The 12,854-nt window shown below is 63.0% G+C and overlaps 1 protein-coding gene across 1 annotated transcript in view; it reads right to left on the bottom strand.

Moving 5' to 3' along the window:
• Positions 1 to 12,180, bottom strand: part of LOC311429152 (filamin-A-like) — a 36,807-nt gene extending 24,627 nt beyond the window's left edge. The window contains 18 exon segments of the mRNA XM_084540282.1: positions 1,088 to 1,152; positions 1,155 to 1,247; positions 2,379 to 2,502; positions 3,080 to 3,223; positions 3,723 to 3,836; positions 4,550 to 4,743; positions 5,525 to 5,661; positions 5,739 to 5,862; positions 6,568 to 6,705; positions 8,126 to 8,247; positions 8,249 to 8,289; positions 8,291 to 8,343; positions 8,918 to 9,080; positions 9,489 to 9,566; positions 10,029 to 10,147; positions 10,511 to 10,658; positions 11,182 to 11,279; positions 11,899 to 12,180. Of these exon segments, the coding sequence (XP_084396408.1) occupies positions 1,088 to 1,152; positions 1,155 to 1,247; positions 2,379 to 2,502; positions 3,080 to 3,223; positions 3,723 to 3,836; positions 4,550 to 4,743; positions 5,525 to 5,661; positions 5,739 to 5,862; positions 6,568 to 6,705; positions 8,126 to 8,247; positions 8,249 to 8,289; positions 8,291 to 8,343; positions 8,918 to 9,080; positions 9,489 to 9,566; positions 10,029 to 10,147; positions 10,511 to 10,658; positions 11,182 to 11,279; positions 11,899 to 12,169 (2,226 nt within the window). The 5' untranslated portion in view covers positions 12,170 to 12,180.
• Positions 12,181 to 12,854: the final 674 nt, after the last annotated feature.

Below are 12,854 nucleotides of genomic sequence, written 5' to 3'. Positions count from 1 at the left end.
TCCGCCGGAGAAGTGGCGCTTTGCCCAAAAATGAGTGATCTCTGCCCAAAAGCATGCGCTCTGTCCTGAAGCGGGCACCCTGCCCAAAACCGGCCTCTTCGCTTTGCCCAAAATTGGGCACTTTGCCCCAGAAGTGGGCGCCCCGCCCAAAAAGTGGTTATTTGCCCCGAAACGGGGGCTCTCTGTCCATAAAAGCAGTGTTTTGCCCAAATATGAGTGCACTCTTCCCAAAACCAGGCACCCCGCCCGAAAAGCAGGCGCTTCCCTCAGAACTGGGCTCTTTGCTTTGCCCAAAATCGGGCACTTTACCCAAAACCAGGCTCTTTACCAAAAAATCATACATTTTGCCCAAAAAGCAGCTGGTTTACCAAAACCTGGGCTCCTTACTCCAAAAGTAAGTGCCGTGCCCAAAAACTGGGTGCTCTGCCCAAAAACTGGGTGCCTCACTTTGCCCAAAACCGTGCTCTTTACCCCAAAAAGTGTGCGTTTTGCCCAAAAGTGGCCAGTTTCATTCCAAAAGCAGCGGTTTTTGCCCCCAAACCATCCATTTTTGCCCAAAATTTCATCTAGTCAGCAAAGTGCACCATGGCAGTGTAGGCACTGCGGTCACTTGACATTTTTACCCCAAAGTGTGCAGTTTTTACCTCATAACCAGGCCGGTTTTGCCCCAAACCGTGCCGTTTCACCCCTAAAGTGGCCGTTTTTGCCCAAAACTGCCCATTTTTGCCCCAAATCTCACCTGGTTGGCGAAGAGTAAACCATAATGGTGTAGGCGCTGGGGCTGCATGGCCTTTTTACCACAAAGTGTGCAACTTTTACCTCACAACCACACCGTTTTTGCCCCAAACCGTGCAGTTTGCCCCCAAACCCGCCGTTTTTGCCCAAAACCGCATGTTTTCGGCCCCAAATCTCACCTGGTCGGTGAAGAGCACCATGATGGTGTAGGCACCAGGGCCATGTAGCATTTTTACCGCAAAGTGTGCAATTTTTACCTCACAACCACACCGGTTTTGCCCCAAACCGTGCAGGTTCCCCCCAAACCCGCCGTTTTTGCCCAAAACCGCATGTTTTCGGCCCCAAATCTCACCTGGTCGGCGAAGAGCACCATGATGGTGTAGGTGCCGGCGCCGCAGGGGGTGTAGCGCACGGTGAGGTGTCGTCGGGGTTGCGCACGATGTCGAAGTCGACGTCGGCCTCGGCCGGGCCCAGCACGCCCGGGGCGCACTTGATGCCGATGCTCACGTCCCCTGGGGGGCACGGCGGGATCAGACCCCCGGGACCCCCCCCGGGGACCCCCCCAAACCCACCGGGATCCCCCCCAAACCCCTAAACCCACCGGGACCCCCCCCCCAAAACCGCTAAACCCACCGAGTGCCCCTAAATCCACTGGGGAGCCCCAAGGAGCCTCGCAATACCTCATGATTTCCCCCAAATCTCCGTGTGGAGCCCCAAAATCCCTCACAATCTCCCCAAAAATCTCCTTGTGGAGCCCCAAAATCCCTCGCAATCTCCCCCAAATCTCCTTGTGGAGCCCCAAAACTCCCCACGCTCTCCCCAAAATCTCCTTGTGGAGATCCCAAACCCCTCACGATTTCCCCCCAAAATCACCCGTGACTCCCCCAAAGCCCCTCAGAGCCCCCCCTAAGACCCCTGTGGTGCCTAAAAAAAACCACTTCTGACACCCCAAAATCCCTCACGGTGCCCCCAAAACTCCCCAGGGTGCCCCCAAACCCCCCCACACACCCCAAATCCCCCATACATACCCCAAAACCCCTCACAGCACCCCAAATCCCCTCATGGTGCCCCCAAACCAATTGCAGTGCCCCCAAAACCCCTCCTGACCCCCTCAAGGTCCCCTCCCCGACCCCCCAAAACCCCCCCTGACCCCTCAAAACCCCTCATGGTGCCCCCAAAACCCCTCCTGATCCCCCCCAAGACCCCCCAAACCCCTCAGGACCCCCCAAAACCCCTCAGTGCCCCCCAAAACCCCTCAGGACTCCCCCCAAGACCCCTCAGGACCCCCAAAACCCCTCCTGACCCCCCCAAGATCCCCCAAAACCCCTCAGGGCCCCCCAAAACCCCTCAGAACTCCTCCCAAGACCCCTCAGTGCTCCCCAAAACCCCTCAGGACCCCTCAGGGCCCCCCAAATCCCCTCAGGACCCCCCAAAACCCCTCAGGGCCCCCCAAGACCCCTCAGGACCCCTCAGTGCCCCCCAAAACCCCTCAGGACTCCCCCCAAGACCCCTCAGAACTCCCCCCAAGACCCCTCAGGACCCCCCAAGACCCCTCAGCCCCCCCCAGGACCCCTCAGGACCCCCCAAAACCCCTCAGGACCCCCCCCAAGACCCCCCAAAACCCCGTGCCCCCCCCGGCTCACCCTGCCCGGCCTCGCTGCAGTCGACGGTGAAGTGCGTGGGCTCGTGGGCCTTCAGCCCCGTCTTGGCGACGCCGGGGCCGTAAACCTTCACCTTGTGGGGGTGGCTGCCGGCCCCCACCTCCATCTGTGGGGTGGGGGGGTCACCGGGGGCCCCCCCCAAATCGCCACAGCCCCCCCAAACCCCCACAGCCCCCCCAAAGCCCCACAGCCCCCCAAAGCGGGATCTACCCCCTCCCCAAGCCCCCCGGCCGATCCCCAGGGAGGGTCTGCCAGGGAGGGGATCAGTGGAGGGGGGGGGGAATTTGGGGTCTGGGGGGGGATTTGGGGGCTTTGGGGTCCCTGGGAGGGGGGTGGGGTTCTGGGAGGGGAAATTTGGGGTCTGGGGGGGGGATTTGGGATCTCAGGTGGGGATTTGGTGTCCCTGGGGGGGATTTTGGGGTCTCTGGGGAGGGGATTTTGGGGTCCAGGGGAAGAATTTGGGGTCCGGGGGGGGGTTGGGGTCCCTGAGGAAGAATTTTGGGTCCCTGGGGGGGATTTTGGGTCCTCTGGGGAGGGATTTGGGGGTGTCTGGGGAGGGATTTTGGGGTGTCTGGGGGTGCTTTTGGACTCTTGCTGGAGGGGTTTTGGGGGGTCTCGGGGGGAATTTGGGATCCGGGAGAAGGAATTTGGGATCCTGGGGGTTTTTTGGGGCCCCCGCTCACCCGGAAGGGGCTGTGGGGGATGTTGACGCCCCCCCAGGACAGCATGGCCGTGTGCTTGATGGGCTTCCTGGGCAGGTAGCTGCAGCTGTAGGTGCCGTTCCCGTTGTCCTTCACCGACACCTCCACCGGGTTCCCCTCGGCGTCCTGGGGGGGGAGCACACACCGGGACCCCCAGCGTCACCCCGCGCCCCAAACCTCCCATGGGACCCCCCCCCCAAAAAAAAAAAACAAGAGTCCCGCTGCCAAGACCCCCAGGGATCCCCCAAAACTCCCACAGGATCGCCAAGACACCCCCAAAAATACAGGAATCCCCCAAAACCCGCAAGGATTCCCCCCAAGATCTCCCCCAGACCCCCCCAAAAAAACCCCAAGAACCCCCGCAAGACCCCAGGGGATCCCCCAAGACCCCCCAGCGTCCCTCCAAAAACCCCAATAATCCCCCCAAAACCCCCAGGGACCCCAAAAATCCCCCACAGACCCCTCAGAGACCCTCCAAAATCCCTCAGGGACCCCCCCAAGACCCCAAGAATCCCCCCAAGACCCCCCAAAACCCCAAGAATCCCCCCAAGACCCCCCAGGACCCCAATAATCCCCCCAAAACCCTCCAGGGACCCCCCCAAGACCCCCGGGACCCCCCCCTCACCTTCATCTGCACTTTGAGGGGCCCCTTGCCCCCGTTCTTGGCGTCCACGGTGAACTCGGCCGCCTTGTTCACCGCCACCCCGCTGCGCTCCAGCCCCGGCCCCTGCGCCTTCACCTGGGGGGGGGCACCCCGAAAAAAGTCAGAATCGGTAAAACGAAGAAATGGCAATAAAGGTAAAGAATAAACCTCGTGGGGGGAGCTCGTGGGGCCGCAGGGGGCACATCGGCCATGAAGGGGTGGGGACAAGGGGGGTGATGCTGGGGTGACACCCCAAAAAAAAGGGGGTGACTCACCAAAAAAAGGGGTGACACCCCAAAAATAGGGCGGGGACACCCCAAAAAATTCAGGGGGGGTTCCGGGGGGGTCCTGACTTGTCAGGGAAGCTGTCGCGGGTGAATGTTGGCCATGAAGGGGTGGGGAAATTGGGGGTGATGCTGGGGTGACGCCCCCAAAAAAGGGGGTGACTCACGAAAAAAAGGGGGTGACACCCCAAAAAAAGGGCGGGGACACCCCAAAAAAATCAGGGGGGGCCCCGGGGGGGTGCTGACCTTGTCGGGGAAGCTGTTGCGGGAGGCAGGGTGCACATCAGCACTGATAGGGGCACGGAGGGGGGGTTATACTGGGGTGACACCCCAAAAATAGGGGTGAAACCCCCCAAAAAATTCAGGGGGGGGCCCCGGGGGGGTCCTGACCTTGTCGGGGAAGCTGTCGCCGGTGGATGTTGGCCATGAAGGGGTGGGGAAATTGGGGGTGATGCTGGGGTGACACCCCAAAAAAAGGGCGGGGACACCCCAAAAAATTCGGGGGGGTCCGCGGGGGGTCCTGACCTTGTCGGGGAAGCTGTCGCGGGTGGCGGGGCGCACGTCGGCCATGAAGGGGCTGCGGGCGATGTCGTCGCCGTCGCACAGGGACGTGCACCGCGTACTCGCCCGGCTCCGTGGGCCAGTAGCGCACCGTGCACGAGCCGTCCCCGTGGTCGTCGCACTCGATTTTGGCCTGGGAGGGCCCTCCACGGAGAAACCTGGGGGGGGGACACCGGGGGGTCACGGGGGCACCGGGGGGGGAGCCCCGAGCTGGGGGGAGTCGTCCTGGAACGGCCCCGGCCCAGCAAAAGCTCCCGAAATAGAGCCAAATGTCCCCAAAATACTCCTGAAATGGCCCCAGATGCCACCAGAAAATACTAAAACACAGCCAAATGCCCCCAAATACTCCTGAAATGGCACCAAGTGCCATCAAAAATACTGAAATAGAGCCAAATGCCCTAAAAAAACTTCTGAAATAGAGCCAAATGCCACCAAAACCTCCTGAAATAGAGCCTAGTGCCCCGAAAAGCTCCTGAAATGGCCCCAAATGCCACCAGAAAATACTGAAAGAGCCAAATGCCCCCAGAAAGCTCCCAAAATGGAGCCAAATGAGCCAAAATAGAGCCAAAAAGACCCCCAACGACCCCCCCAGGACCCCCCCGTCCCCCTCCCGACTCACCCAGTGTCCCCACGTCGTCTCCCAGTGCCTCCACCATGAACTTGACCCCCCATAACCCCCCCCAAACCCCCTCATAACCCCCCAAAACCCCCCAAACCCCCACCATGACCCCCCCAGGACCCCCCCAGCCCCCCCCCCGCGCCCCCCCCACTCACCCAGTGTCCCCACGTCGTCTCCCAGTGCCTCCACCATGAACTTGACCCCTCATAACCCCCCCATAACCCCCCAACCCCCCCCAAATCCCCCCAAATCCCCCTCAAACCCACTCTGTGACCCCCCCAGGACCCCCCCCAGCCCCCCCCCGCGCCCCCCCCACTCACCCAGTGTCCCCACGTCGTCTCCCAGTGCCTCCACCATGAACTCGGCCGCCCTCCCCACCACGCCGCCCTCCAGCCCGGGCCCCCAGGCCCGAACTTTTTGGCTGCCGCCTTCGGGGCCAACCTGCACCTCGAAAGGCCTGGGGACGACACAATTGGGGGGGTCGGGGGGGGTCTCTAGAACATGGGGACCCCCCCCCCCAGACCCTGAACTCACCCGCGGGGCACGTTCTGGCCCCCCCAGGTCACCGTCACCGTGTAGGTGCCGGGGGTCGAGGGCAGGTACTCGAAGGCGAAGACGCCGTCGCCCAAATCCTTCTGCTTCACCGCCTCCTGGCCCTCTGCAGGGGGGGGTCAGGGGGGGGCAACACCCCCAGACCCCCCCCAGACCCCCCCGGGGATCCCCCTGCTGTGTGTGGCTCCCCACAGCCCGCTGCTGCCCCAGCGAGCATCCCCAAAGCAGCCCCAGGAACCCCAAAAATGACCCCAAAAATACCCCAAATGTCCCCCAGAACCCCAAAAATATCCACAAGCACCCCCAGAAATACCAAAATGTCCCCAAAACTCCCCAAAATGTCCCCAAGGACTCTAAAAATGTCCCCCAGAACCCCCAAAGTGACCCCAAAGACCCCCAACCCCCCCCTGGAACCCTCCAACGGTCCCCCAGGGACCCCCAAAAGCCCCTTCAGGACCCCCCAAACCCCCCCAAGGACCCCCCAAACCCCCCAAAGCCCCCCCAAAATCCCATAGAGACCCAACAAAGCCCCTCCAACCCCCCCAAGGACCCCCCAAACCCCCTCCAGGACCCCCCAAATTCCCCCAAGGACCCCTAAAACTCCCCCAACTCCCCCAAGGACCCCCAAAAGCCCCTCCAGGACCCCAAAGACACTCCAAAGCCCCCCAAGGACCCCCCAAACCCCCCAAAGCCCCCAAGGACCCCCAAGGACCCCTAAGAACCCCCTAATCCCCCCCAAAGACACCCCAAACCCCACCCAGGACCCCCCCAACCCCCCCCAGGCCCCCCCCCCGTGCCCCCCCGGACTCACTGGGCCCCTTGACGGTGACCTTGAGCTCCCCGCTGCCGGCGCCCTTGGTGTAGACCTTGAAGTCGGCCGCCTCCTTCACCCGCAGCCCCTTGGGCTGCAGCCCCCTCCCCACCGCGCGGCACGCCGACGGGTTGCAGGCTGCGGACGGGGGGAAAAGAGGAGAAAAACACCATGGGGAACCCCAAAACCCCCGGGGGGAGCCCCAAACCCCATGGGGAACCCCAAAATCCCAGGGGAACCCCGAAATCCCCAAGGGAACCCTAAATCCAGAGGGAAACCCTAAAAACCCGATGGGGAATCCCAAAATCCCATGGGAAAAACCCAAAATCCCCATAGGGAAACCCCCAAAACCCAAGGGAAAACCCAAAATCCGACTGGGAACCCCAAACCCAGAGGGAAACCCCAAAATCCCAAAGGAACCCCAAAAACCCCATAGAGAAACCCAAAAAAAAACATAGAGAAACCCCCCAAAAACATAGAGAAACCCCCCAAAATACGTAGAGAAACCCAAAAAACCCATAGAGAAACCCCAAAACCCCGTGGAGAACCCCAAAAATCCAGGAGGGAAACTAAAACCCCATGGAGAACCCCAAAATCCCATGGGAAACCCCAAAATCGTGGGGGGAAAACCCAAAATGCCCATAGGGAAACCCCAAACCCAAAGGGGGGACACACGACCCCAAACCCAATAGGGGAGACCCCAAACCCAAAAGGGACCCCAGACCCAATAGCGGAGACCCCAAACCCAAAAGGGGGGGGACCCCAAACCCAAAAGGGGGGGGACCCCAAACCCAAAGGGACCCCAGCCCCAATGGGGGTGACCCCAGCCCCCAAACCCCAAGGGACCCCAGCCCCAAGGGGGGGTCCCCACACCCCGCAGCCCCCCCCCCCGTACCGTCAGCCCCGGAGGGGGGGGCGGAAGGAGCAGGAGAGGCGACAGAGACAGAGCCGGCGCTGGGGGGGGGCCCCGGGGGGGGCAAGCACAGAGACCCCCGAGGGGGGGGGCGCGAAGCACAGAGAGCCCCGAGCTGGGGGGGGGACAGAGAGAGCCCGGAATGGGGGGGGGACAGAGGCAGAGAGACCCCGGGGGGAGACCCCCAAATTGGGGGGGGAGAGGGAGAGACCCCCGGGGGGGGGAAGCAACAGAGAGACCCCCTGGGGGGGGCAGGAGAGAGACCCCCAAATTGTGGGGGCAGAGAAATGGAGCCCCCCCCAATTAGGACAGCAGAAAGACCCCCAAGCTGGGGGGTAAAGTTTAAGACCCCCCAAATTAGGACAGCAGAAAGACCCCCAAACTGGGGGGCGGAGTAGCAGGACCCCCCCCACGAGGACAGAACAAAGACCCCCAAATTGGGGGAGCAGAGAATTGGAGACCCCCCCCCAAATTAGGACAGGATAAAGACCCCCAAATTGGGGGGGGGGCAGAGAAGCAGACAGCACAAAGCCCCCCAAATTGGGGCAGAGAGCCACAAACCCCCCCCCCTTTTTCTCCGGGGGGGGGTCCCGGAGGTGGGGGGTCCCAGAGGTGGGGGGGTCCCGGGGTGGGGGGGGGTCTCACCTTGCCCCACCTGCACGCTGAAGGGGCTGCGGGGGATGGGGGCCCCCCCGAAGGTGACGTGCACGAGGTGGGGGCCCTCTGCGCGGGGGCGGTAGGTGCAGCGCTGCGCCCCCCCCCGTCGCCGCCGCCCCCCCCCGCGCCTCCAGGGTGGTCTCCACCACGTCCCCGGCGCCCGCTGGGGTCCACGACCCAAACCTCCACCTCGCCCGGCCCCGCGCCTGGGGGGGACACAAAAAATTAAAAATAAATTAAGGGGGGGGCTGGAGTAAAGGGGGGGGGTCCCGGAATAAAGGGGGGGGGGCCTGGAGTAAAGGGGGGGGGGGGTCCCGGAATAAAGGGGGGGGGCTGGAGTAAAGGGGGGGGGGCCTGACCCAAAATCTTCCCAGGACCCCCAATACCCCCCCCCAACCCCTCAGGACCCCTCTTTCTCCCCCAATACCCCCCCCGGTCCCCCCCCAGGACCCCTATTTCCCCCCCAACCCCCCCCAATCCCTCCCAGTCCCCCCAATACCCCCTCAATACCCCTCAACCCCGCTCAGGACCCCCCCAGGACCCTTATTTCCCCCCCAGGACCCCCAGTCCCCCCCCAAGCCCCTCCAATTCCCCCCCAGTCCCCCCAATACCCCCCCAAACAACCCCAGAACCCCCCCAGGACCCCTATTTCCCCCCAATCCCCCCCATAAACCCCCCCAGGACCCCCCTAGGACCCCTATTTCCCCCCCAGGACCCCTGCCAGCCCCCCCCAGGCCCCCTATTTCCCCCCAATCCCCCCCCATAACCCCCCCTGCCCACCGGCGGTGATGATGTCGAAGTGGGTGCTCCTGTTGGCCACGTTGCCGGTGGGCTCGATGCCGGGTCCCTGCGCCGTCACCCGGCCCGCGTCGCCCGCCGCCCGCCCCACCTGCACCTCGAACGGGCTCTTGGCGATGTGCTGCCCCGCGAACAGCACCGTCACCTGGGGGGGGGGCACCCCGAAATCAGGGGGGGGCACAGGCACCCCGAGTCCCGGAGCTACGGGGGCAGAAACACCCCAAAACAACCCAAAATCCCCCAAAATTCCATCATATAGGGTCCAAAAACAACCCCAAATCCTCGTGGGGGGGCTAAAAATGCCCCAAAATGTTCATGAGGGGGGAAGAAACATCCCGAAATCAGGGGGGGGGCACAGGCACCCTGAGTCCTGGAGCTGGGGGGGCAGAAACACCCCAAAATCCCCCAAAATCCACCATATAGGGTCCAAAAATCATCATAGGGAGGCCAGAAATGCCCCAAAATGTTCATGGGGGGGGAGAGGAAACACAAAACCCCACAGAGGACCCCCAAAACCCCCTGGGAGACCCCAAAACCCCCCCCCAGAGCCCACCTTGTGCAGGCCGGTGACTTTGGGGACGTAGGAGACGGAGAAGGTGCGGTTCTTGTCGTTGTTGGCCACCACCTTCGCCTGGGGAGGGGGGCACGGCGCCGTCAGACCCCCCAAAACAAACCCCCCAGACACCCTAAAAGCCCCCCAGGGACCCCAAACCCCCCCCAGACACCCCAAAACCCTCCCGGGGACCCCAAAACCCTCCTGGGGCACCCAAAAATAAACACGGGGAGCCCCCAAAACCCCTCTAGGGACCTCAAAGTCCCCCAGGGGACCCCAAAACCACACAGAGAGCCCCCCCCAAGGGACCCCAAAATCCTCTGCCCCACATCTCACCCCACACATCCCTGCCCCACATCCCACCCCATGTCTTGCCCCACACCCCCTGCCCCATACATCCCTGCCCCATACATCCCACCCCATATATCCTGCCCCATATATCCTGCCCCACACATCCCTACCCCACACATCCCTGCCCCACACATCTCACCCCACACCCCCTGCCCCACATCCTGCCCCATTTCTTGCCCCCCACCCGACCTCCTCGCGGTGCCCGGCGGGGTCCTCGACGTAGACGGTGACGTCGCCCTGCCCGGCGCTGATGGTCTCCACCGTGAACTCCGCTCGCTGCTTCACCGCGTTCCCCGTCGGCTCGATGCCTGCGGGGCCCCCCCGTCAGCCCCACGCCTATGGGGCGGCTGTGGGGCGGCTGTGGGGCAGGCCCCCTATGGACCACTTCTTGGGGCGGCTGCTGCCCCGTAGGGATCTGGGGGTGGCTCCTGCCCCATAGGGACTTGGGGGTCACTCCTCCTGCCCCATAGGGATCCAGGGATGTCTCCTGCCCCATAGGGACCTGGGGGTCCTCCTGCCCCATAGCATCCAGAACCCCCCATCTGCCCCATAGTGACCCACTCTCTCCTGCCCTATAGCAACCAACCCTCCCCATTTACCCCTTAGGACCCCAAACCCCCCCAGGACCCCCTCAGGACCCCCCCAGGACCCCCAAACCCCCCCCCGCTCACCGGGGCCGTAGGCCCGGGCCTTTTTGGGGTTGAGCTTGGGGCGCAGGGGGGCGCCGGGCTTGAGCTTGGCCTTGGGGAACTGGGCCAGGTAGGTCATCACCGAGTGCTCGTCCACGTTGGGGTCCACGATCTCCTCGGGGGTGATCACCTGGGGGCGGCACGGGGGGTCAGGGCGTGGCCCGTAGCCCCGCCCACTCGCTGGAAGCCACGCCCGTTCGCTGCAAGCCCCGCCCACTCACCACGAGCCCCGCCCACTCACCCTAAGCCCTGTCTGGTTGCCACGAGCCCTGCCATAAGCCCTGCCCATTAATCATAAGCCCCGCCTGCCCACCACAAGCCCCGCCCACTCTCCATGAGACCCACAAGCCCCTCCCACCCACCACAAGCCCCTCCCACTCATTTTAACCCCACCCTTTCACCACACACCCCTCCCACTCACCACACACCCCTCCCATCTGCCACAAGCCCCTCCCACTCTCAAGCCCCTCCCATCTGCCACAAGCCCCTCCCACTCTCCACAAGCCCCTCCCACTCATTTTAACCCCGCCCTGCCCCCACAAGCCCTCCCACTCACCACAAGCCCCTCCTGCCCACTGCAACCCCCGCCCACTTGCCACAAGCCCCGCCCCCTCCCTACAAGCCCCGCCCCCTCCCCGGAAGCCCCCGCCCACCTGCGGGATGCCCAGCCACTCGTCTGCCTGCTGCATGGCCTCGCGCGCGTTCTCCACGGGGCGGCTGGGGTCCCAGCTCTCCCAGTCGGGGCACAGCCCTGGGGGGGGATAACGGGGTCGGGGGGGGCTCAGGGACCCCTCTGCGGGCACCCAGACCCCCCCGGGGCCCTACAGACCCCCAGAGACCCCCCCGTGTCCCTATAGGGCCTCCAGACCCCATACACATCTATAGGGACCCCCCCGTGCCCCTATAGGCCCCCACCCCATATTCATCCCCAGGAACCCTCCTGGGGACGAAAACCCCACACCCCCTATTCCCCCATTCCCAACGATAGTCCCCAATTAACCCCACTGATTAATTAACCCCGCTAATTAATTAACCCCACTGATTAACCCCACTCACCAGGCCCACAGGTGCCCAGCACCTTCCACCTCTGACCCCCCTGCACTACCCCCATGTGACCCTATATGACCCTATATGACCCCATAGCTCCCCCTTTGACCCCATAGGACCTAATTAACCAAGCCAATTAATTAATTAACCTCTCTGACCTGGAGCACAGCTGTTAACGAGTGCCTGGTGATCCAATCCTGGCTGAGGTTGGTGCTGGGCACCTCTCCCCATGACCCTATATGACCCCATATGACCCCATATCTCCCCATAGGACCTTATAGACCCCAATTAATTAACCTAATCAACTAATTAAGGGCTCTGACCTGGCGCACAGCTGTCGACGAGGGCCCCCAGCGCCTGCCCCGTGGTCCAGTCCTTGCTGAAGTTGGTGATGGGCAGCTGGGGCAGGCGGTTCTGGATCCAGCCCAGCAGGCGCTGCTTCGGGGTCTGGCGCCGCGCCTCCTCCTCATCCTCATCCTCCCACACCGGCATCGAGATGGAGTAGTGCAGGATCAGCGTCCACACCAGCCCCAGGATCAGCTTCAGGTTGCCATCCACGATGGCCTTGCTGTCTATAGGGGACATAGAGCACATGTATGGGATGTATAGGGGGTCTATAGGGGGTCTATAGGGGGTTTGGGGGGTCTATATGGGGTCTATATGGGGTTATCAGGGGGTATAGGGGGGCAGTGGTGCAGGATCAGCGTCCACACCAGCCCCAGGATCAGTTTCAGGTTCCCGTCCACGATGGCCTTGCTGTCTATAGGGGACATATATGGGGTCTATAGGGGATGTATATGGGGTCTGTAGGGGGTCTATAGGGGATTTAGGGGCTTTAGGGGGGGATTAGGGGGGTTTAGAGGGGGTGTAGGGGATGGGGGTCGTATAGGACCAGCTTCAGGTTCCCATCCACGATCACCTTGCTGTCTACGGGGGGCTCTATAGGGATGTAGGGGGGATATAGGGGCTATAGGGGGGCTCTAGGGGGGATATAGGGGGGGTGTAAGCAGGGTATGGGGGGTACAGCAGGGAGATATAGGGGATATAAGGGGGTATGGGGGGGATATGGGGGGGATATGGGGGGCTGGGGGGGGTTATAGGGGGCATATAGGGGGATATGGGGGTTTATGGGGGGGCTATAAGGGGGTATAGGGGGTTATGGGGGGGCTATAGGGGGCTATAGGGACCTGGGGGGCACCCCCAAGACAAGGGGGGGGGACCCCAATGCTGGAGCCATGGGGGGGGGGGCGGGGGCGATTTGGGGGACGTGGCGGTGGCC

Source organism: Aythya ferina, assembly GCF_964211825.1.
Source record: "Aythya ferina genome assembly, contig: HAP1_SCAFFOLD_365, whole genome shotgun sequence".
In the NCBI taxonomy this organism is placed as follows: Eukaryota; Metazoa; Chordata; class Aves; order Anseriformes; family Anatidae; genus Aythya; species Aythya ferina.
This window is presented reverse-complemented; position numbering and strand designations above follow the sequence as displayed.